Below are 23705 nucleotides of genomic sequence, written 5' to 3' on the forward strand. Positions count from 1 at the left end.
TGGTTTGGCCCGATTCCTTTTCTTACCCGGTGTTTCAAACTTAGAGGATCCAGGAGATTGTTCCTCAGCGTGGTATTTCTCCTTTCCAATTGCCACTACTGTGTATTTACTCACTTTGGTAGCGTCGGCAGTTCTCTGTACAGCTTGTGCTAAAGGAAGCAATGTAGCACCGTTCTCCTTTTCTTTCTCAAAGTACTCGCGCACATTGGACACAATTTCACGAGCCTGGCTTCTCAAGGGCGTGCCTTGTCCCACACGTCTCGATTTCTTGCCACTTGTCTTTCCCGAACTACACTGAGACATGGTAAACACGACGAACTAAGTACACTGATACACGGACGTAAATAAAACTACAGCTATTTAATAATTAAACCTATACTGTACTTATGCTATGCTAAACTGTAAACTACGCTATACTGTACTATACTAGAGAGATAAAACTTATATGATAAAACACTAATTACTAGAGGAAAATGCAAAAGATCGCGAACCGTACCGAATACCATATACGTTGAACGAGATAGGTTAACCACGTGGTGAATGTAAATATCAGACTTGGCAACTAGGTTTCGAGATCGTGCTCTGCCGATATAAATCGATATAAATGGCAGGTTGGGATTGGTTGGATGTCTATGCTTCGGTGCACAACCACCAGACAGAGCCAAAATCGGCCTAAACGTCAATTTAGAAGTAGAGCCGTTCGGAGTATAGCAACACAAATTCCGGTTACTTACAAGATTCCTTTTCTTGTTACAGACATTCAACAAGATAAATCAAGCAGCAGCTTTCAATACAAACGTTGATTTACGTCCCTTTCAATCATCCTTATCAAATCCATTAGTTCAACGAACGGTCATTGACATCTATAAGAACATATCTTTTCAACAGCATTCGCCGAGGTCATATGACAACAAGCATTTAAATTTCTTGAAGACCAACATTTATCCTGTTACAAGTTCAATCATCAAATTGACGATAATTTGAATCTTTATAGACTCTTATCCACTAGGGATAAATAACTTTTTTACCAGATCTCATTGCCAAGAAAATCCTCAAATTTAACTCCTAAGATTGATTTTCACGTCTCTCTAAGATTTTGGACATGATATATATATTTTTATTTTATTTTATATTTTAGCACTCTCTCTTCCATAATTTTAATGTATCTTCCTATTAAGCATATGTAATTAAGCCATGTATACAAAGATTTTATATTTTATGATATTCTAATAGAATAAGTTTTAAGTTTGTCAAAAATGTTCTAATAGTTCTTAAGTCATTATTTAAGTAAATAACAATTATTCGAGATTCAGATTTGGCTGATGATGCTCTGTAAGGGAGCGAAACATGTCCCATATATAACTTTTTAACTAATGAAGTTATTTTAAAAGTGACAACATTATAATGTATTGAACAGGTGGATTCATAATAAAACTTTATTATTGTATATTTTCAGAAGTTGCCGAACATGAGAACGAATTAATTAACTTTTAATTAAATAAGAATGTAATCTCTACATCTCTTATTTACTTGTATTGAATAGGTTGAACTACCATATTTATTATTTCAATTTAACTGTGATACTTTTCAATACGGAACAATGAAATTTTTATCTTTAAATGAAAACGAATGACAGTCATTCAATGGACGACCAGGAAAGGCAATTAGTTGATGAAGAAATGGATAAAGAAATTACAATGAATGAAATTGAAATGGCAGTAAGAAAGATGAAGAATGGAAAAACTTTGCATGTAACTAATCTCATTATTAGACCCGTATTGAACAATGGAAAAACTGCCGGAATAGATGAAATTTCAGTCGAGATGATAAAGGCAGCTGGAGCTGTAGGCCTGCAGTGGACATATCAAGTTCTTAGGATTGTCTGGGAGAATAAGGAGAAGTCCCTGAGGACTGGGAAAAAGGAATAATCATCCCAATTTTCAAAAAAGGCGATAAGAAAGTATTGAACTACAGGGGAATTACTCGGATATCCCATGTTGCTAAGATAATGGAGAGGATACAGGAAAGTAGGATAAGGTTGAGGGTTGAAATTCAGTTATAGGGAAATCAGTTTGGTTTCAGAAGTGGAAGGTCAACCATAGAGCCCATTTTCATTATCAGACAACTAATGGAAAAGCAATTGGAGTATGGGAATGATATGGTGATGACATTCATTGACAGTGTCCCCAGAACTAAAGTTTGGGACAGTCTGGTGCAAAAAGGAATTGGACAGGGATTAAAAAAATGATCATGGCAATGTACAAGGAATGTTGTAGTTGCATGCAAACACAAGTGGGCAGGACAAGTTGGTTCAAAATCACTAGTGGGCTGAGACAGGGAAGTGTCTATCGCCAATCCTGTTTACAGTAGTAATGGATGACATCATGAGAACAACAAAAGCAACATATAGAGGAAGAGAAATGAACATCATGTTATTTGCAGATGATATTGTGATTTGGGGAGAAGAGGACATGAAAGTTCAAGAACAGTTGGATGTGGTGAATGGGAAGATCGAAGAATGTGGATTGAAAATAAGTGTAGAAGAGAGCAAACCTCTTGTTATGAATAGAGGGGAGAAAGAAGGGAAAGGTGAGATTAGACTTGCAGACAAGCCTCTGGAAGTAGTGGAGACGTTAAAATACCTGGGTAGTGAATTAATGGAGATTCCTCAGCTGGATGCTGAGATTAGTAAGAGGATTCAAGCTAGAAGCTGTTTCTATCATAGTGTAAGAAACATGTTATGGGACAAAGATGTGCCATGGAAGCGAAGGAAACTATGTATAGGATGTATTATGTACCCACAACAACTTGTGGAGCAGAAACTTGGACAGTGACAAAGAAGGATGAGAGTCGAATATAGGCAGCTGAAGTGAAGTTCTTGAGAAGTATGGTACGAAGAGTAGAAGAGACAAAATAAGGAATGAGAAAATCCGGGAAGGAATTGGAGTGGAAAAAATGAATGATGAAATAGAGAAGAGCCAACTAAGATGGTTTGGGCACATAAAGCTAATGAGTGACAAAAGAATGCCAAAAAAAGGTTATGGAAATGCAAATGCAAGGAAGGAGAGGCTGTGGACGACCACGATTGAGATGGAAGGACACAATCTAATGCAGTATTATAGAAAGAAATCTGGACTGCAACATTGTGGGAGGGGGAGTGGTGGAAAGACCGAAGAAAGTGGAGAGGAACCATATTTGCCCCTACCCGGCTACAGCTGAATAAAAGGAAATGATTCTGATGACAAGCAATTCCCCCATTCCAACTAATAACTAAATAGGCATAGCTTATAAACGATTGACTGTAGGGCATATTTCAGTGGGACTTTTTATGTTGTGTTGATGTGTACTGTCCACTTCATTTACTTCTTACATGGAGAACACTCTGTATAACTAATTTTATATTTTACTTGTAATTCTGTAATCTCATCTTTTTTTCTTTTCTTAGAATTTTAAGAATTTTGCTCTCGGCTTAATAGATAACAATAAGTATGGCAAAACTGAGATCAGTCTCAGTCAGTTTATTGAGTAGAAATATATATATATATAATAAGAGTTTTGTCTGTACATTACTCAGAATTTGAAAAGAATGGTATTTCTGCATCAGTCATGTCCACAGTAACAAGGAAATGCACCGTAATTTCTGTATGTATGTACATGCATCATGAGAAAACGGCTGAACAGAATTTAATGAAAATTGGTATGTAAAGTCAGGGAATGAGCCACTTCAATCTGGGCTATAAATAATTTTACTCACGCTGAGTGAAATGGTAGTTTAGAGGAAGGCGTAAAATGTAATTCTCAAATATTTATACTATTAGTGGTCCTATCGATAAATAGTACATAATTTAAGTTATATAGAATTAAATTTCTGATCATTTATGTCTTATACATTTTTACTGTACCGGCTATGATAACGCAGATATTCGTGAATTTGTATTTTTTGTGTAAGTCCATATCAACGCCCAGCCACGAAAAAAAATGGGTTAACATAATTTAATAAAAATCGGTATATAGAGTCGGGGAATAAGAAACTACAGTCTAAGCTATAAACAATTTTATTCACCCTGGATAAAATTGTAGTTTAGGGGAAAGCGCCTAAAATATATTTTTGAAACACCTATGTTATTGGTCCTATCGAAAAGTACTACATAACCAAAGTTATAGAGAATGTAATTTCCAATCATTTTTGTTTTATTCAGTTTTACCATACCGACTATGATAACAGTGGTACTTCAGAGTCGGAAGAAAACTAAATGAGTAGTATAATTCCAAAACCTGCCTTCTCCACAAAAATCAGAAATTTAGTTAATGACGCCATTTTGTTGTACATTCTAAACTGCGTCGTTTAAAACCAGGAATGGGTTCCAAAAAAAATCTCCTATTCAAAAACTAATAAGGAAATGAAAGTTTGTTCCAGAAGCAGTCTTCTCCACCAAAAGTTACTTCCAAAAGATGCCTTCTCCATTTCATTCCAAAAGCAGTCTACTCCCATTGCTTTCCATTATACCATTTGATAGTTTGTTCCAAATGGTGCCTTATCCACTTTACTGATTTTACATTTTCAACGTATAGTTTGGCAGTAATTGAGCTCTAAGAGTTTATATAGAGATCACTAAAAAGTATACCAGTAAAAGAGAGGCAATTGGGAAATTTATGGGCCAAATTCAAGTAATAGAAAAGCACTATTGCCGGGGTAAGTCACAAAGACAATACTTGGTTAGCGACTTAAATATAAATAAGTTGTGGAGACTTTACAACTCCAGGTCTGAAAATGATGGAGATGTAACCTCAAAAGTCACAAAATCCTTTTTCAGGAATCATATTAATATGAATTAAAATATTGGGTTCGGAGCTCCAGCAGTGGATGCATGCTCATGCTGTTTAAGATTTAAGGAACAATTGCAACGTGCAATAAGTGCAATTGAAAAACAAAACCTTATGACTCAAAAACGTGTTCATAGCCTTCAAGCTAAAGCATTTTTCAAATGCTCGGGAAAAAGACAACTGAAGACACTTTAGTCCTCTCGTATGATTGCCAAAAGAATCAGGTACTACCTAAAGTACCTGATCAGAGAGCATACTATTCCCGACAACTATATACGTACAATTTTACATTTGTCGAAGGTTCGTCACAAGAAAGGCTTGGTAAGGACGTCTTTTCATACACCTGGTGAGAACACGAACACCCAAAAGGCTCCAATGAAATTGCGAGTGCTGTTTTCCATTCCCTTAATACTAGAGCTATAAGTCTATAAGCCTCTTTGCAGATGGCTGTGGGGGCCAGAATAAAAACAGCATCATCGGAATGGTATCAAAGTGGTTACTTGATCATGCACCAGCAAATGTCGGTCAAGTTAAGCTTATCTTTCCTGTTCCTGGCCACTCCTTTATGCCCTCTGATAGAGTGTTCGCATTTTTTGAAAAAGAAATCCGCAAGAAGGATACAATTATTTCACCCCAGGAGTATAGGGACATTTACTCTAATTACTGTACCGTGTTTAAACTTGGATCTGAGTGCCCAAACTTTAATTGGAAAGAAGCTGTCGGAGAGGTCCTTAAGCCACCGGGAAAATGGCATTTTCAGTTTAATGCTTCAAAAAGGTTCATCATTAGTAGAAACAAAAGGAGAACAAATACTTTGGTAAGAGGGGAAGTTTTTTATCAGAGTGACCTTAACAAACCACAATCCGTAACTCAGAAGAACAAAGTAATTAGTGACACCCATCCACTTCCAATACATAAAGGGAATGCTCTAAAACCGGCCAAACTTAGAGATGTCGACAGTTTGTTGAAAAGTCATTACGGTGAAGATTGGAAGAACTTGAATGAACTGTCTTTGTATGTAGAAGTTTTGAATAACTCCCTCGCAGATGATATTGAAGCTGACCAACAGTGCGAACATCAAGAAGACTTTTGAGAACAATGAACTGAGAGTCTAGGTTCATCCAATCTGTACTCTATTCTCAGTACCTCTTGATACTGCTTTATATTTGGAATTTACATTAACTGTCAAGTTTTTATGTAATAAAGGGTAATATGTTTAACATGTACCTAATAAATTAACCTTGGCAATTTAATCTTTTTAACATTATAAATTAATCTTGAAAATTTAATCTTTTAACGCAATGCAACCTTCACTATGTAGTTTCCAAAACCAGTCTACACCACCAGAGTTTATTCCAGAAAATGCCATTTTTCCTTGTTAGTTCCAAAACATGCTTTCTGCATATTTGACGTTTTTGTTCCATAAACTGCCTTATCCAACCATGTTTGTTCCAAAAACAGTCATCCACCCTGTACAATTCCAAAAGGTGCCTTATCCATATTTAAACTTTACATATTTAATAACAGGTTTCTCTAAAGTAAATAGATTTAACATTTCCTGGTTCTACAATTCATATCGGTATCAGTGGTATAAGACATGTATCATTAATATGTCAGCATCATATTGAAACAGTTTTTTCCTCTCTCCTGAAAAATTTGTGAAAATGGAGAAGGCAGGTTTTGGAACTATACTACTCAGATGTGAAGGCCTACAATACCGAAAGCGCGTAACATTGATCAACAACAACATTACATTGACCATTGTTTGTTGTGATGTTCTTTGTCTTTATGCTGCCACTCATCTCCGATAGATGGGATTACTGTTGCGTACAGAGTATAACACCCTGACTGAATATTGGCGGGAAATAGCTGGGGAGTTAGAAAAACTTTCTTTAGTAAGCCATTCCTCTGGTACATACATTTTCTGATACTGCTGGTACGTAACACACTGGTTCATCATAGTATTCCAGCTATTCGATCCCTACTCTGATGCGCTGTTTTGAATGAGCAGTGTGCACACTTAAGGCAGAGGCTCACTTAGCAGCAGCAGCAGTAGTAGTAGTAGTATGACCTGGTCTACAATTACAATTTAGGTCTATTCCAAATAATAGCACCACAATTCACTAAATAACTCAAAATTCAACCCTGAAAAGAGCTGTTTCTTAAAAAAAGAATCTTCCTCCTCACTTTTATTAAATTTTACATTCATTTTATTCCAAATTAGCAGTGAAGAGGGGGTTTCTCCTCTGGCTTGGAGGAAAATTTTGCCTCCAAGTAAGATAGATTTTTCTGCCGCCATTGTAGTGAATTGAGATTTTTCCGACTCATCGGGTACCCCTAGGAAACAGATTAGTAAAAGAGCATAGTTTTTGCCCTGGGACTCTCCACTATTCTAAACCAAGCCCCCACTCCCATCCCCACCCCACCCGCCGAAAAAAGAAAACAAAACAAAGTGTGTTCATGGATCACGGCTGTCTGCTTCTTGGTCATTCCAGCTCTGGAACTTTGGACCGTTAGATTGTCAGCATAGTATTGTTTGTTAAAAGTGAGAAAACATGTGGTTTTTCATTTGATCGAGTATTTCATATGAAAGCATTGCTTTTATTTGCGCCATTCTTACTGATGTCATTGTAATGACCTATGTTCATTTTAGTTCTGAAAGCCACTAAGACAGTCTTTCTGAGGATGTAAAAAGGCAGGTGGAGATGTGGAGAGTGAGTGTCTGCCATTATAATGAAAACTCCCCAATCTGATTGTGACTGATGGTAGGCTAGCGGATCTACCATTACAATGAAAATTCCCTAACCCATTCTTCATACATGAAAAGACGTTTGGTGACTTCTCCGTCGCGTTTCTAGGGTAACATTAGGAGCTATGCAATTTAATACAATCTTGCTCGCAAAGTGTACACTACCCAACCTAGAATCTGTATACAATGTAGAATTCCGTAGCGAAGCACGGGTACATCAGCTAGTAGAAATATAATTTATTTATCAAATTGTGTTTAGCCTTATGCTGTTCTATCTTCATCAACGTCTTTGAGGAGTTCACCAATTAAACTATTACAGTATCTTCAAGCTAATCTTCAAAGCCAAGAGGAATGATAAAATACACAACACAGGCTAATATTTGAAGAAAGGATGAACATAAAAAGCAGGAATGTACAAAGTTTGTCTTTCTAGATAGGCATCTCCAGTGAACTCATTGCTGTTTCCTGACTTCTTCAAAGTTGTCATTCATGCTCATTGTGAATTGAGTTAAGTACCAACTGGGCACCAGTGACCACAGCAGTAAGTACACACGTTATTTAAAATTTACAAATGTAAAAAAGTTGGTAGAGTTACTTTGACTCATCTATTCGTCATTGCTGCTGTCGAATTACACACAGTCCAACAGTCTGATATTCCATCTGGGTAGTTCATTAGGCCAAAGGATAACCAAAGATCATACAGTACAATAAACACCTATCTACCTTTCATCCAAACAAAGGGAGACCATTAGACTTTGAACTGTGTTCCAACATGCATGCTACAGGGTGATTTCTTGTTACATTTATATTATCAATGTAAGGATTGTTTTTTGCAATTAATTTCCTGACAATGTGTGATATACACAATAGCAAGTAAATATGGTATCATAGGTATATAGATGTTAAGTAAGAAACTGTCATCAAAATGAGATTGTCATTATACTACAGTCAGAACTTGCAAGAATTTGAAACTCTAGAAATACTGACCATGTGCAAGTCTTGGGTGATATTATTGTTTTCTTCCCATTCTCATAAAGTTTAAAATTTTTATTAACAGTAACTTTGAATGTTGTGTTCTAATTAACCCATGACGTGATTTTTCTGCAGGTGGAGAGAAAGGTGGATGACTCAGAGAAACTTTACCAAACAATGCCAGGCAGTATATCTACTCAGTCTAGCATTGACTGCTCGGACGTTACCTCTCACAGCATCTCAACACAGTCGAGCGTGGACACGACAGAGAGCTTCACGAGTGACGAGGGGCATCGCAACGGCTGCACATGTGATGAACTCGCCAACATGGAAGAATTCCCATCTCTTGAAAAGAATCTAAATCGCTCCCTGAGTGGTCCAGAGTGTCTGGAGAGGCACTGGGACGAGAAGGATTTGAGACCGGCAGCAGACGAGGAGGTTGTCGTGCTGAGGAGGGCGGCCAAAACAGGCTCCACAGCCATAAGGCGGCGACCAGGTACCAAGCGAAGGTCTCGCACCAAACTGAAGAGAAGGTGCTCCATCAATGGGCATTTCTACAACCGTGAAACTAGTTTCTTCACTCCCCCTCATGGCAGCCAAATGAGCGTGTGGGTGACCTCGTTGGTGAACACTCAGGAAGTGATCAACCTGCTGCTTGAGAAATACAAGGTGGATAGCAAGCCCACTAACTTTGCTCTGTTTGTTGTCAGGGACAACGGAGGTAAGTGTGGACTTCAGTCTGCCAGCTTTTACAATTTTTATTTACCTCCTGTTTACAAAGATTGTGCAGTGACCTATATAATTTCATGATTTTCCAAATTAAGAGTACATTTTGTAAAAAAAAATCTTGCAAAAATATACTTTCGTAGGCCACCTAAATAGGTTGTAGGCCACAAATGAAAAAAAGACCATGCTTCAAGAAACTCAACAATCTTTCCCAGTACACTTCAGGCATAGTCAGACTTGAAACTTAACCCATTGGAACCTGACTAATAGTCTAACTTGCAGAGACAGGAAACTCTATTTTTGAAATTTATGCTTTAATTTTGTTTATTGTGAATCGGTCAAAAAGTTACATCTTTACAAAGCTATATATATCACAGATCAATGCCTAACTATTCGTTAACTGTTTTTCAGTCTTCAGTAGTGAATCATCCTGTGATATTTTTTGAAGCAGCTCTCCAGATGAAATGGAACACCTCATTTTTCACATAGCTACCTCACTTCAGACCTTATTTTATGAGCCTTGCACAATTTTCAGGGCCTAGAAGGATGTTTCTTCCTTTCTGTTGGAAGAATAGGCAATGGAAAATGTCCCCATACTTTTGCCTTGAGCCGCAGGGAGCTATCTTGACTGCGCGGTCTTCCTTTTGTTGTTCTAGGCAGGAGAACAACACACTGCAACAATTGCTTGGCAAATGCTGTGCGAAAGTCTGTGTAATGCAGCCACCTGCCAGTAACCTTCATGAATACAACATATGAATTGAAGATAGGCATATCCAATAGATACAGCATTATCTTTTTTTTTTAAACTTTTACTACTCGCTTTACGTCGCACCGATACAGATAGGTTTTATGGCGATGATGGGATAGGAAAGGCCTGGGAATGGGAAGGAATCAGCCGTGGCCTTAATTAAGGTACAGCCCCAGTATTTGCCTGGTGTGAAAATGGGAACCATGGAAAACCATCTTCAGGGCTGGCGACAGTGGGGCTCGAACCCACTATCTCCCGGATGCAACCTCACAGCTGTGCGCCTCTAACCGCACGGCCAACTCACCCGGTCATTGTCCTTTTATAACCCTTGATAGTCCATCGTGTTGTGGGGAAACATGTAAGGACTCGGTATTCACGATCTACAGCATTCATTTTCCTGTTGCATCTTCCAATATCCTTGGTTTTTTTCACTACTTCTCCTCCACCTAGTTTTCTTCGAATTTTTACAACTTCAAAGTCCAAGTCCTTATCAACAGTTGAAAGCAAATGCACATTCTTCCTGTCTTTCCATTTTATGTCGAGAATGTTATTAGCTATCATACTGATAGCCTCACCTTTCATCAGTTTTACTATGCGGGACTCACGAGACATGTTCTTCCTGTTACAGCGTACGGTACCCACAGTATGAGTTCCATTCCCCAGCAAGCGTACGGTACCCACAGTATGAGTTCCATTCCCCAGCAAGGTGCGAAAAAGTTCTGGAGAAACATACCAGTTATCAAGATATAATATATGACCTTGGTTCAAGTTTGCTTCCATTAATTCCAACGCTTCTGCTTTTGATGCTGGAATAACACTGTTTGTCTTGTCCGGTATAAATTTTGAACTGTGAACAGTATCCAGAAGCACTTTCACAGAGTTTATAAATTTTAATTCTGAACCTGGCTCTTTTGGAAGGATTGTATTGCACAAATGGGAGCCTACCTCGAAATTTCATAAGACTCTCATCAGTACCTATATCTCTGTCAAGAATGTAGATATTCTGAAACTTTGTTTGCAAATATGAAATAACTGACCTGATTTTTGTTAGACAGTCATTTGGATCTGTAAACATGTCATCAGAGAAGTGCAGAAATCGTGAAATTTGACAGAATTGTTCAAATGTCATAGTTTCTGAAAATATTTTAGTTTGTATAACCTTCCTGTTAGACCAGTCATTGGTTTCTATCGCAGTTATTTCCCAGAACTTATCCCCAAGAAATTTGGAACACACATCTAATGCAGAAGGATTTGTGCCCAGTCTTCTCGAAATAACGGCACTGCGACCAAAAACACGAGTGAATGGAATTGTCTTCGGTGTATTGGAAATGTTTGACCTATTCCATGTTGAAGATCCATCTCGTAAAGCACCTCGGTCTTCATTTACTTCATCCATGGTGTTGTCATCACTAGAATCATTTTCCCTAACACTATGATCATTAGTGTAAGAAATATCACTGTCTTCTGAAGAAAAATCATTCTCATTATCACTTTCTAACCACTTTACAATATCTACCTAATCATCAGCCATGTTTATTTACTAACAAGCGCAAGCAGATAGCATTTTGTTTTTTTATACAGTATTCTATGAACTTAGAAGGGTGGATTTCATTTAGAAGATTCACTGAACTTCAAGGAGTAATCTACATGCAGCGCAAGATTCATCACTTACTAGTAACTAAAACCACAAACATTTATATGTTGGTATGGAACAGTTCCATATGTTGGAGTTCGGGCCAAAATGGCGGCATACGGGGCGGTTCTGTAAATTTGCGCCAGTGAGTTAAAGGAATCATGATTGCTAATTTAGTTTCATAATTTTGTAACATCAGTTTCGCTGACATTTTCACACTTTGAAGAATTATTTTGTCTCGCTTCACTGCTAGTTGATTAGGTGGTTCTTTATATTAACTTCTTGATTATACTCATCGATACGGTCATGAAATGGACGACTTGTATCACCTCACTGCTGTCAAAAAAACTAGTGTGTGTTTCAAACCTCGTGATGTTTGAAGCATGGTCACATACGGGCCGATGACCTTCGATGTTAGGCCCCTTAAAACAACAAGCATCATCATCATCATCACTCACTCATACAGTGTTTTACAATTCAGCAGGGAGTGTGCTGGGCAAAACTACCCAAAAACTCCAGGTGAAGCATGTATTTGGGAAAAACTGTTATGTTTTTAGTGCATAGAAAGTGTATAAGAAAAAAAAAAGTTTCTAGCTCATGTGGTTCTTAAGATATGACTACATGCATGCAGTAAACAACTGCCAGTCTTGCTAAGATAATGAAAACCAATCTTGTACCTTTATCTGGAGGAAGCCTGTTGCAGTAAATCAATCATCTTTTCAATTAAATAATTATGTCTGCAGCCTGTCTGATAGCAGGAGTATGTGCATTGATGACATACTGAAATACGCACACAGCATTTAAATCTGATCCTGACTTGTGAGAGAAGTAAGAACACAGTCATCTAATGAAATGGCATTTCCAGCTGTCGTTTATTATTTTAACTGATTCGACTGAAGATATCTGGGAGACAGTTTTCCTTATTTCCTTCCCGTGCAGAAAGATTTAATTGTGTGTTGGAAAAAATCATGCGGGAATGGAATAAGATGTGTCAACCTAACATCAAGATTGGCAGAAAAATAAGACTCAATTGTTTAGCATCGCTGATGATCTTGCACTACTTGCTAATGATATGGAAGAAGCTAAATTGCATATAGAAGAACTTGATAACATAGCAAGAAAAGTTGGATTGCAAATTTCATATGAAAAAACAGAAATAATGCCAACCTTCCCTGTTACAGCACCAACCATTACCTTAGCCAATACCAAACAAATTAAAATTGTGAATAAGTTTAAATATCTTGGTGAAATTATAACTTGGAACACCAATGAAAAATCATCAATAGAAAGCAGAACATCTAAGTTAAAAAAAAGCACAGCGAACTACATGGCCAACGTACAAGAAAAAATCTCTTTCAGTAAATGCTAAACTTCAACATTACTGTTCCGTCATTAAACCTGAAGTGACTTATGCTTGTGAAACACTATTTAAATTGAACACCAAAGCAACAACTGATACACTGCAAAAGGTTGACAGAAGGGTACTCAGAACCATCATTAATAAAAAACATCAGGTGGATGGACAGTGGAGATTATTGCCTAATGCAGTGGTTTATAGGGAAAGTGAATCTATAATAGATACGATGAGAAAAAGAAGAATTGCCTTTTTCTGTCATCTTTCTAGATTAAATGATAATAGGATAATAAAACAACTATTTAATTACTTTTGGAAAAGTAAAGCAAAAAATAATTGGTTTAAAGAAGTTCAGAATGATTTAGAAGAGCTGAATATTACAATGAAGCAAATTGAAAATAGAGAAGAAAAAAGGATTCTCAAGAACAAACAAATAAGATTGTCATTAAAAACTGTACAACACAAACAATATGTCATATCTGATGAAGAAAGGTCAGCCAGAATGAAGAGGTTTTGGGAAAGGAAGAAGATGATGCAAGCTAAATCTTCAGTTAATTCTTTGTTAACATAAATGTATTTGGGTTTGATTTAGGTGCTCCAGTGTGGGCGTAAACTATGTAAATAAATATTCAATGTACCCTACATTGCGGCCTTAATTACACATTGGAACACATTCTCTTCGAAAGAAGTTCTCTATTTCATTCACCACATATTGCGGTGATACCTGTGTGCAGTTCATATGGTTGTGTAGATTTATCAGTGTTTAATATTGCATTAGTTCATATCATAGTTTTTATGCAATCTGTTGGAAGATAGGTCTCTTAGAAAGCCCAATACAAATAGTGGCAGTAGTTCAGTGGTTATGGTAGTAGTGTTGGTAAAATAGTTTACAATGTGTATAATTTCTTCAAGAAGTATGTGTCTCAAGAACAGAGAAGTCTTGATTTTTCTAAACGCCAGGATCTAACAGCTGAAATATGCTGTGTAAGTAAGACTGTTTGCGCATATGTAGGGAAGCAAGGTGGGAAAACAAATTGGTTACCAAAAACTGTTTTCATCACGTAGAAAACACATAAATGTTCAGAAAAGAGCAATAAACTTCGACGACTTTTATAAACGATTTTGCATAGAACGATTTTTGAAATTTATGATACAGGAGAATTCCTACCTACTAAAAACATTACCCTCGCAAATAATTTATTTTTTTCAACTATGCTTAACATTACACCTACACAGATATGTCTTACAGCGACGATGGGATAAGAAAGGGGTAGGAGTGGGAAGGAAGTGGTCATGGCCTTAATTAAGGTACAACCACAACATTTGCTTGGTTTAAAAATTGGAAACAACAGAAAACCATCTTCAGGGCTGAGTAGAGTTTTTAAAGTAGAAGATAAAGCTGGAATTCAAGAGGACAAACTGGGGCAAATATTAACTTATAGGATGAGGAGTAAGGGATTGGAATAAATTAACAAGGGAAATGTTTGATAAATTTCCAAATTCTTTGGAGACTTTTAAGGAAAAGCTAGATAAACAATTGATAGGGTATCTGCCACCTGAACAACAGCCCTAAATGCAGATGATTGATTGATTGATTGATTGATTGATTGATTGATTGATTGATTGATTGATTGATTGATTGATTGATTGATTGATTGATTGATTGATTTGAAGAACAATGTTGGTCCCATTATCGAAATTCATACTTTAAATTCAAAACTGCATTTATATTTTAGAAAAAATAGTATTTTATAGAGTAAATTCAATTCAAAATTTATCCACGTCATGATAGAACGCGTCGTTTGGAACGTCCAGGGATAGCATTGTACACTTTCACACACTTCGTTGTGTCTACTGTGTGTTTCATATTTGTTAAGTTCGAGTGAAATCGGAATTCTATGTATTCAGTGTTTTAAGGAACGCGGTGTGTGGAGAAGCAGAATCCGCCAACACTGGCAATTACATGTGATTAATCTCATAATGTGACCGTATTGTAACCACCTATTCAGTACAATATACTGTACCCTTTACAATTAGGGTATAATCATTACATCATATTAATTATAGGACATGTTTCGCTCAACATAGCGAGCATCATCAACCATTAATACTTGTACATTAGGTCAGGACCCTGGGTCAGAATTGAACCTATGACTGTCTTTTCATATTTAAAGTTTGCCATATTACAATAAAAGAATAATCATTGGTTACAATAAGTTGTAAAATAAAACACAAAGGTATTTTAAGAATATTACAATATGTGTAGCAGGTTTTTAAAAAAAATTCATACAGCGTCATAAAATTACAAAGGAGTGATTCTGTGGTTGAGAAACCAGTCATAAAGAGCACCAATGTTTTACAATGGTTATAACGTTATAAAATACATAAGCGGATAAAGCGTGGATTAATTAAACTTATAATTGTTAAAATTCTTTATCATGGAATAATAAATCGAGTGTCAGAGAAATGATAAGCTGAACCATAATACATCCATGTTGTACTAGTCAAATGACACTTAACCAACAGTAGTAGCTGAAGATAGTTGTGCAATCTCGAAGACACAACAAGATAATAAATTCAGCAGTAATTATATTATGTAAACTTGTATATCTTCTACGAAGACAGAATGGGGAGTTCAACTAGGCCTTCGGTGAGATATAGAAAGCAATTTGACACATGTTGAAGTCTGAAATAAGAGGAGAAATGTGTAAGTGTTGTATCAAACAATAAAACAAGTTTGGAGAAAGACAAAACAAGCTTACCCCCTGGACTAGTAGAAAGAGTCAACTATCGTTGGCTCTGTGAGGCAATCTGGCAAGTCGCTTTACTACAGTTTCTTGTATTGTATTGTAGGGATGTGTTCCACCACCTCCCCACCCGACTCACTCCCCGCCTCTACGAACACATCCCTACAATACAAGAAATAGTAGTGTATTGTATTGAATAGGTGGGTACAAATAAAATTGTATATAACTTTTATTAACACTGGCGATGCCGACAGTTGGTGAAAAAGCGTGGCTCATATAATCAATTCGTACGCACTGAACAATATTGTCAATGCCGATGAAACTGCATTTTTTTAAAATCCCGAACCCAAACGGACTTACGGTTTTAAAGCAGAGAAGTACCAGCTGGGAAATTGTACAAAGGGGGAGGTCATTGTCCTGTGTTGCAATGCACACGGAAGCTAGAGACTTCCTCCCCTTGTCACAGGAAAGTTTGATAAGCCACAATGTTTTAAGGGCATCGGGTACTTTCCGTGCAAGTTCAGGGCATCTAAAAAGCATACACTTCAGTAATCCAGTGAATAAAGCAATTGCACAGGAGAGCCAGCATAGATTTCTCCTCGTCTTTGAATCATGCTTTTTTTTTTCTTTCTTTACGTGACGTTATGTTTTTCAGTGAGTTATCCAAGTGCATTATTTGAAAACTGTAAATGCACCATGTTGGATACATTTTGGAAATAGGTTTTTTTTTTTTTTTTTTTTCCTCCAGGTTTAAACTGTGAATCAAGGTGATTGCATGCAGTGACAAGTCTTAAACAATTTTGTGACGTGCAAGGGTTAGGATTTCTGAATTAAGAATTGGTGGTGAATTCGAAATCACATAATTCAAAGTCCGATTTTTGCGTCCCAACGAATTCGAATTAACAAGGTTTTACTGTATCGGTTTTGCTTTGAATTCTGTCTACTCCACTTACTTTCCTGATTTCTTCCTTCTATACTCTGTCCCCCCTGGTTTTGTCCAGCATACTTTTTCGAACTTAATGTATAATCCCGAATACCACCCGCACTTCTTTCTCCAAAGTATTGGTTCTAAGTCTTGGGTGCGGGTCGTATTCAAGCCGTTCATTCTCGTAAATATTTACTACGTTTACATGGAGTATTGAAATAGATTTGAAACCGTTACTGTACTCAATATACCACATGTAAACGGGCTTCAGGTCTTATTGTGTTTTAGTTGCGTTCTAGAAAACAGGATCGATTTTGTTTCAATACGGTTACAGTGGCTTGTAAACGCAAAATGTAAGGTAATGAAATACGGTAAATCGAAGAATATGGGTAAATATGAAAGCCGCTGCTGCAGATACTTGATCGTCATTTGTTTCACAAGTGTTGCTGACATGCTGGGTGCGCGAATAGCTGATCCCGTGGGATATCTTACTTTGCGAGAGTTGAGACTGTTGGTTACGGAAGTCTACCTGGCTCACATTCAAGTTCCGTATCTGTCCCGTGAAAGTGCTGTCTCGATAGTAAGCGATGGATTCAAAACAGCGTCTGTAGTCATTTACTGAGCATGAGAAACTTAAAGTTGTAAACAAAGCTGAAATATACAGAAATTGTGCCGTTGGCAGAAAGTACGATATTGATGAATCGTATATTCGTGATTATCGGAAGATGAAGGAAATACTTCTAAAAAGTAATGGTGATCACAGAGCGTTCCGTGGGTGGAGTGCAGCATTTCCGGAAACTGAAAGACGACTCCACAAATTTGTGATAGAAAAACATGAGTTAGGATATGGTGTTTCTAGTGAAATGTGTCAATTGAAAGCACTAGAGACTCAAAAGAACTCAAAATACAGTATTTTACTGCAAGCCGCAGATGGATCCGAAACTATTATCAGAGAAAGCGATTGTGCATTCGGAGATGTACATCTATTTTACAACGTCTTCCTGGGGCATATGGAGAAAAATTAATGGCCTTTCAGCGTCCCATTATTCATTTGATGAAGCAAAATTCTTATTTGCTGTTGCAAATTGGGAATGCTGACCAGACACCTGTCTTCTTCTTCTTCTTCTTCTTCTTTTATGACCACATAGGATCACTTTAGTCAGTCCGTCGTTCAGGTCTCTTTGAAGGGATTGTTCGGGCTTTGCGGTCCTCCCAGTACTTCTTCAGATGCTCCGATCTTCGTGCCCTTTCCTCAGTTGAAAATGTGCGTGTTGTTGGTTTGTTTTGTGTAAGGGTAAAGCGGAGGTTTGTATTCTTGAGTTTTGTATTCAATTTTATCTTATTTTTGGTGTCTTCTGTTGTAAGGCCTATTTCCTTCAGATCCTCTCTTACTTCTCTGATCCATTTACATCCTGTTGTGGTATTTTTTGAGACGAGATTGTGTTGTACTAGTTGTTTCAGAAGTCTCGAGTCCTGCATCCTCATGATATGTCCAAAGAATCCCAGTCTCCTCTTACGCATAGTATCTGTAATGGGTTCTAGCTCTTTGTACACGACTTTGTTAGGTATTAACCGCCACTGTCCATCTTTCTGATATTTTTTGTTGATACAGGTTCTTCCAATCCTCCTTTCAATTTTCTGAAGTCTGTCAGTCTTTGATTGTTTATTCAGGTAAAAGAGTGTTTCTGCTGCATATGTAGCTTCCGGTTTTATAACTGTGTTGTAGTGTTTTATTTTTGTATTTATTGATAGACATTTCTTTTTGTAGATATCCCATGTTAATTTTTGTGCTTTAGCTAATCTATTTGTTCTTACTTGGATTGAGATTTTTTCATTTAAGTTATGTGTTATTACTTCTCCAAGATATTTAAACTGAGTTACTATTTTGATTTTATTACCATTTATGGTGACTTCTTTTAGCTGTGTTGGTTTTTGGGGCATAATTTCTGTTTTTTCAAATGATATTTTGAGGCCAATTTTATTTGCAATGTTTTGAAGTTCTGATATCTGGGTTTTTGCTTCTTTTATGTCCACTGCTAGTAATGCTAAATCGTCAGCAAAACCCAGGCAATTTGTTTTGATTTTTCGGCCAATCTTTATTTTGGGGGGACATTTTCTAAACCATTCCCTCATTACCATTTCTAGAGCACAGTTAAATAATAGTGGTGAGAGCCCATCTCCCTGCCGTAGTCCAGTTTTAATTTCAAATGTCTCTGATGTTTCACCCCTAAACTTCACTTTTGACTTGGTATTGGTGAGAGTCAATTTTATCATGTTTATTAATTTGGGGTGTAGTCCAAGGTGTCTTAAAATTTTAAACAGAGATTCTCTATGGATGCAATCATAAGCTTTCTTGAAATCTACAAATGTTATCACCATATCTCTGTTTCTTCTCCTGTTATAGTCCATTATCAACTTAAGACTCATGATCTGATCAGGACAGCTCCTCCAGGGTCTGAAACCTCCTTGATATTCTCCTAGTTCTTTCTCAAGTTGTAAACTTATCCTATTAAGGATGATTATTGAAAATATTTTGTATGTTATATCTAGGAGAGAGATTCCCCTGTAGTTATTAGGGTCGGTTTTGTCCCCTTTTTTGTGCAGAGGATGAATGAGGGCTGTTGTCCAGTGTTCTGGTAGTTCTGTCTATTTTGAAATGTCATTGGAAAATACAGTGGATACTAAGGGTTCTAAAAGTGTAACCATCAGAACAGGTGGTAACGAAAAGCAACAATGCACGGTAATGTTGTGTGTATTAGCAGATGAACCAAACTCCCTCCATATTTGGTTCTGAAAAGGAAAATACTTCCAAAAGGAAACTTGCCATCCAGTGTTATTGTTAGAACACATGAATCTGGCTGGGTGGACAGTGTGTTAGTTGAGGACTGGGTGAAGTGCATTTGGCAACATCGCCCGGGAGCTTTGTTACAAAAATGAAACATGCTTGTGTTGGACAGTTAACGTGGACATACAACTGATGCCGTAAAAGTTATGATGAGGAAAGGAAAAACCGATCTTGCGATAATTCCCGGAGGACTCACTTCTATTCTACAGCTGTTGGATGTGTCCGTGAACTGGCCTTTCAAAACTGCAATGAAACAGCTGTACACCAAATGGATGTCTGATGGTGATCATGCGTAAACACCAGCCAGACGAGTGAGGAGGCCTGAAGTGAGACTAATATGCAGCTGAATCAAGACTGCATGGGTGTGCATTTCCAACGATTTAGTGTCCAAAAGCTTTAAGAAATCTGGAATTTCAAATTCAGTGGACGGTAGTGAGAACGACTATTTGTGGAAAGATGCCAGCGACGAAAGTTCCTATTTAAAGATAAAAATTTTATTGTTCCGTATTGAAAGTATTAACGTTAAAATTGAATAATTGAAAAAGAGGTTCAACCTATTCAATACATAAGAGAAAGAAATGTAGTGATTACATTCTTATTTAATAGTAATTAGAATTGGGACCGGTTTCGACCATAGTCCAGGTCATCGTCAGCCGATCAAAACATAAAAAACATGAAAAACAATGCAGATGAAAAAGAAAAAGATTAAGTGAACTCTGGATCGGTATAAGAGGCAATATAAAATGATGATGGGGGTAGAAACTGTGAGTCACTTAAAAGAAAACAGTGCGTAATTTTATGAATGGTGGTACGGCACACGCAATGATAGGTAAAGTCTCACAATGTTTATGAACAGCGGAGAACGGTCAAATGGGTCAGTTTTTACACACCGTCAGGCGCAAAGTCACAACACTATTGAACAACATATGAAGATCTATCAATATGTTGAAGTCGAAAACGAATAGATTTATAGAAGCAAACTGCCAGTTCCCGGTGATCAGCGCGGTACACTCAAGGTCATGCGCTGTAGTCTCGAACGCCAAAGTAGAATGGAGAAAATCCTGAAGATTCAGTATTTGCCTCAGTTGCAGGAAATTAAGTACGTATATATAGATACATACAACGCAATTCAGTATAATTGAATGAGTGATTGTGTTACTGCTGAATTCTTGGAAAACAGTTGACTTGAAAAAAAAAAATTGTAAAGAGAAAAAAAATGTTTTCATTTGTTTTTCCGATATTGCGCTCTTTACTATATTTTTTTTTCTCTTTACAATTGTTTTTTCAAGTCAACTGTTTTCCAAGAATTCAGCAGTAACACAATCACTCATTCAATTATACTGAATTGCGTTGCATGTATCTATATATACGTACTTAATTTCCCGCAACTGAGGCAAATACTGGATCTTCAGGATTTTCTGCATTCTATTTTGGCATTCGAGACTACAGCGCATGACCTTGAGTGTACCGCGCTGATCACCGGGAACTGGCAGTTTGCTTCTATAAATCTATTCGTCTTCAACATATTGATAGATCTTCATATGTTGTTCGATAGTGTTGTGACTTTGTGCCTGACGGTGTGTAAAAACTGACCCATTTGACCGTTCTCCGCTGTTCATAAACATTGTGAGACTTTACTTATCATTGCATGTGCCGTACCACCATTCATAAAATTATGCACTGTTTTCTTTTAAGTGACTCACAGTTTCTACCCCATCATCATTTTATATTGCCTCTTATACCGATCCAGAGTTCACTTAATCTTTTTTTTTCTTTTTCATATGCATTGTTTTTCATGTTTTTTATGTTTTGATCGGCTGACGATGACCTGGACTATGGTCGAAACCGGTCCCAATTCTAATTACTATTAAATAAGAATGTAATCACTACATTTCTTTCTCTTATGTATTGAATAGGTTGAACCTCTTTTTCAATTATTCAATTTTAACGTTAATACTTTCAATACGGAACAATGAAATTTTTATCTTTAAATGCACAAGCTAACCAAGCTAAACAATTAGGAAAAGACATCGACTTCCTGAAACAATGCATATCCTACAATCTTACCCCCAAATTTCTTCAAAGTTGTACCACAAAAAACCTTTCTTCTCCTCACATGTTAAAAACCCAACGAATAACCAACAAAATTTGGTTAAAAAACAAAATTCGTTTCTTATACATGAAAAAATCATTTTTAAACAACAGATTATACGAAACACATCTAGAAATTGCTAATCTTCTCCTGAGTGCACAATGGAACCTCTTCCTAACTCAAGTAGACAATAAATTATTTCATGTACTGTCAATTAAACAACAAACCCCAGAGAAAAAACTCAAAATTCTTAAGAACAACTCTTCTTCACATAAATTTCAGTTTAAGAACATTAACACCCCCTCCAAAACTATTGAACAATTCCATCCTCCCATTGTAAATCTATCGAAAACAACTCTGAGTGATGTTGAAAACTCAATTCTTTCGAAGGGCCTCATACACAATTGGCCCAATCTCAACACTTTCGATGTAGCCACCAATTTAATTATTGTATCTGAAATAGCCATTAACAAAATGCCAACAGATGAACAAGATGAAATCAGATATGAAGTAAAAAGAAAACTCGAAAAAATCTTCATTAACAATAACAAAAACAATAACAAAAAACATTTCTCTTAATAATTATAACAATAATAATAATAATAATAATAATAATAATAATAATAATAATAATTAATGATAATAAACTCATTTCAGATCTTAAAAAGAAAATCAATGACAATCTCATCATCACCAAATCTGATAAAGGCAACACTACTGTCATAATAGAAAAAACCGACTACTTAGATAAAACCAAATTTTTTTCAGTGACCCTTCTTTTTCTATAGTAAAAAAAAGACCCAACCACAAAAATCCAACGCCTACTAAAACATACTTTAAAAAACGCTTCCTTTCTCCTCACAGATCAAGAAAAAACTAAATTAATAAACATGAACCCAGGACTACCCACTGCCAAAGCCCTCCCAAAAATTCACAAAACTAACATTCCCATCCGTCCAATAATCAATTACAGACTCAGTCCCCTATACAACACTTCTAAATTCATCCAAACATTTTTACTAAAAAACTATAGATTTTTATCCAACAAATCTATCAAAAACACTTCTGATCTAATCGACAAATTAAAAGAATTTTGAAATCCAACCAAATTTTTCTCTCCATTCTTTTGACCTTGTAAACATGTACCCTAGTATTCCAATTTCCAAATTATTCCCCATAATAAACAACCTAAACAAATTCAGTAACCTAAGTAAACTTGAAATTCAAGACTTCATGTCTATTTTAAAATTTGTTCTCAACAATAATTATTTTACCTTTGACAACACCATTTATCAACAAGATGGCTTGGCTATGGGCTCACCAGCTTCTGGCATTCTTGCTGAAATTTACCTTGACTTCTTAGAAAACACAAAAATTAATAATAATAATTTCTCCAACATCCTCTTTTGGGCCAGATATGTCGATGACACATTAGTAATTTTAAATGAAGAATCAACCAATGCAGCCTCTACACTTCATCATCTCAACAACTTAGACTCTAACATTAAATTCACCCTCGAATCAGAACACAACCAAACTCTTAATTTTCTAGACCTAACTATCACTAGACATCCTTCTTCTTTATCTTACAAAATTTTCAGAAAGCCAACCCAAACGGCGACCACAATACGACAGGATTCTTCACACCCTCAAGCTCATAAACGTGCTACTTATAACAACTTAATTTTTCGTGCCTTCAACACCCCTATGTCTAAAAAAGATCTAAATAACGAATTAAACACCATCCGTAACATCGCTAAATTCAATGGCTTTAACAACTCCTTCATTAACCGCATCATCAACAAATTCAAACACTGTCCAAAAACCACTTTATCTAAAAACACAATAAAACCAACTGCTTTTTCCACCTTCACTTTCACTCAGGATGCTTATAAAATAACTAATATTTTTAAAAAACATAACATGAAAATTTCTTTTAGAACTAACAATAGAAATCTTGATATTTTACACAACTCTAAATCTCTAAATAAGTCTAATGCTTTTCTAAATCTGGTGTATACAGATTCAAATGCAACTACTGCAATTCCTCCTACATCGGACAAACTGGCCGCAACTTCAATATCAGATAC

The 23705-nt window shown here is 36.5% G+C and overlaps 1 protein-coding gene across 1 annotated transcript in view; it reads left to right on the plus strand.

The window, feature by feature from the left end:
- Rassf (Ras association family member) overlaps positions 1 to 23705 on the plus strand; it is a 154969-nt gene that overhangs the window by 96799 nt on the left and 34465 nt on the right. Inside the window, exon 7 of the mRNA XM_067153106.2 lies at positions 8681 to 9266. Coding sequence (XP_067009207.2) covers positions 8681 to 9266 — 586 coding nt within the window. The remainder of the gene's footprint in view (positions 1 to 8680; positions 9267 to 23705) is intronic.

This window comes from Anabrus simplex, chromosome 8 (assembly GCF_040414725.1).
Source record: "Anabrus simplex isolate iqAnaSimp1 chromosome 8, ASM4041472v1, whole genome shotgun sequence".
NCBI lineage: Eukaryota > Metazoa > Arthropoda > Insecta > Orthoptera > Tettigoniidae > Anabrus > Anabrus simplex.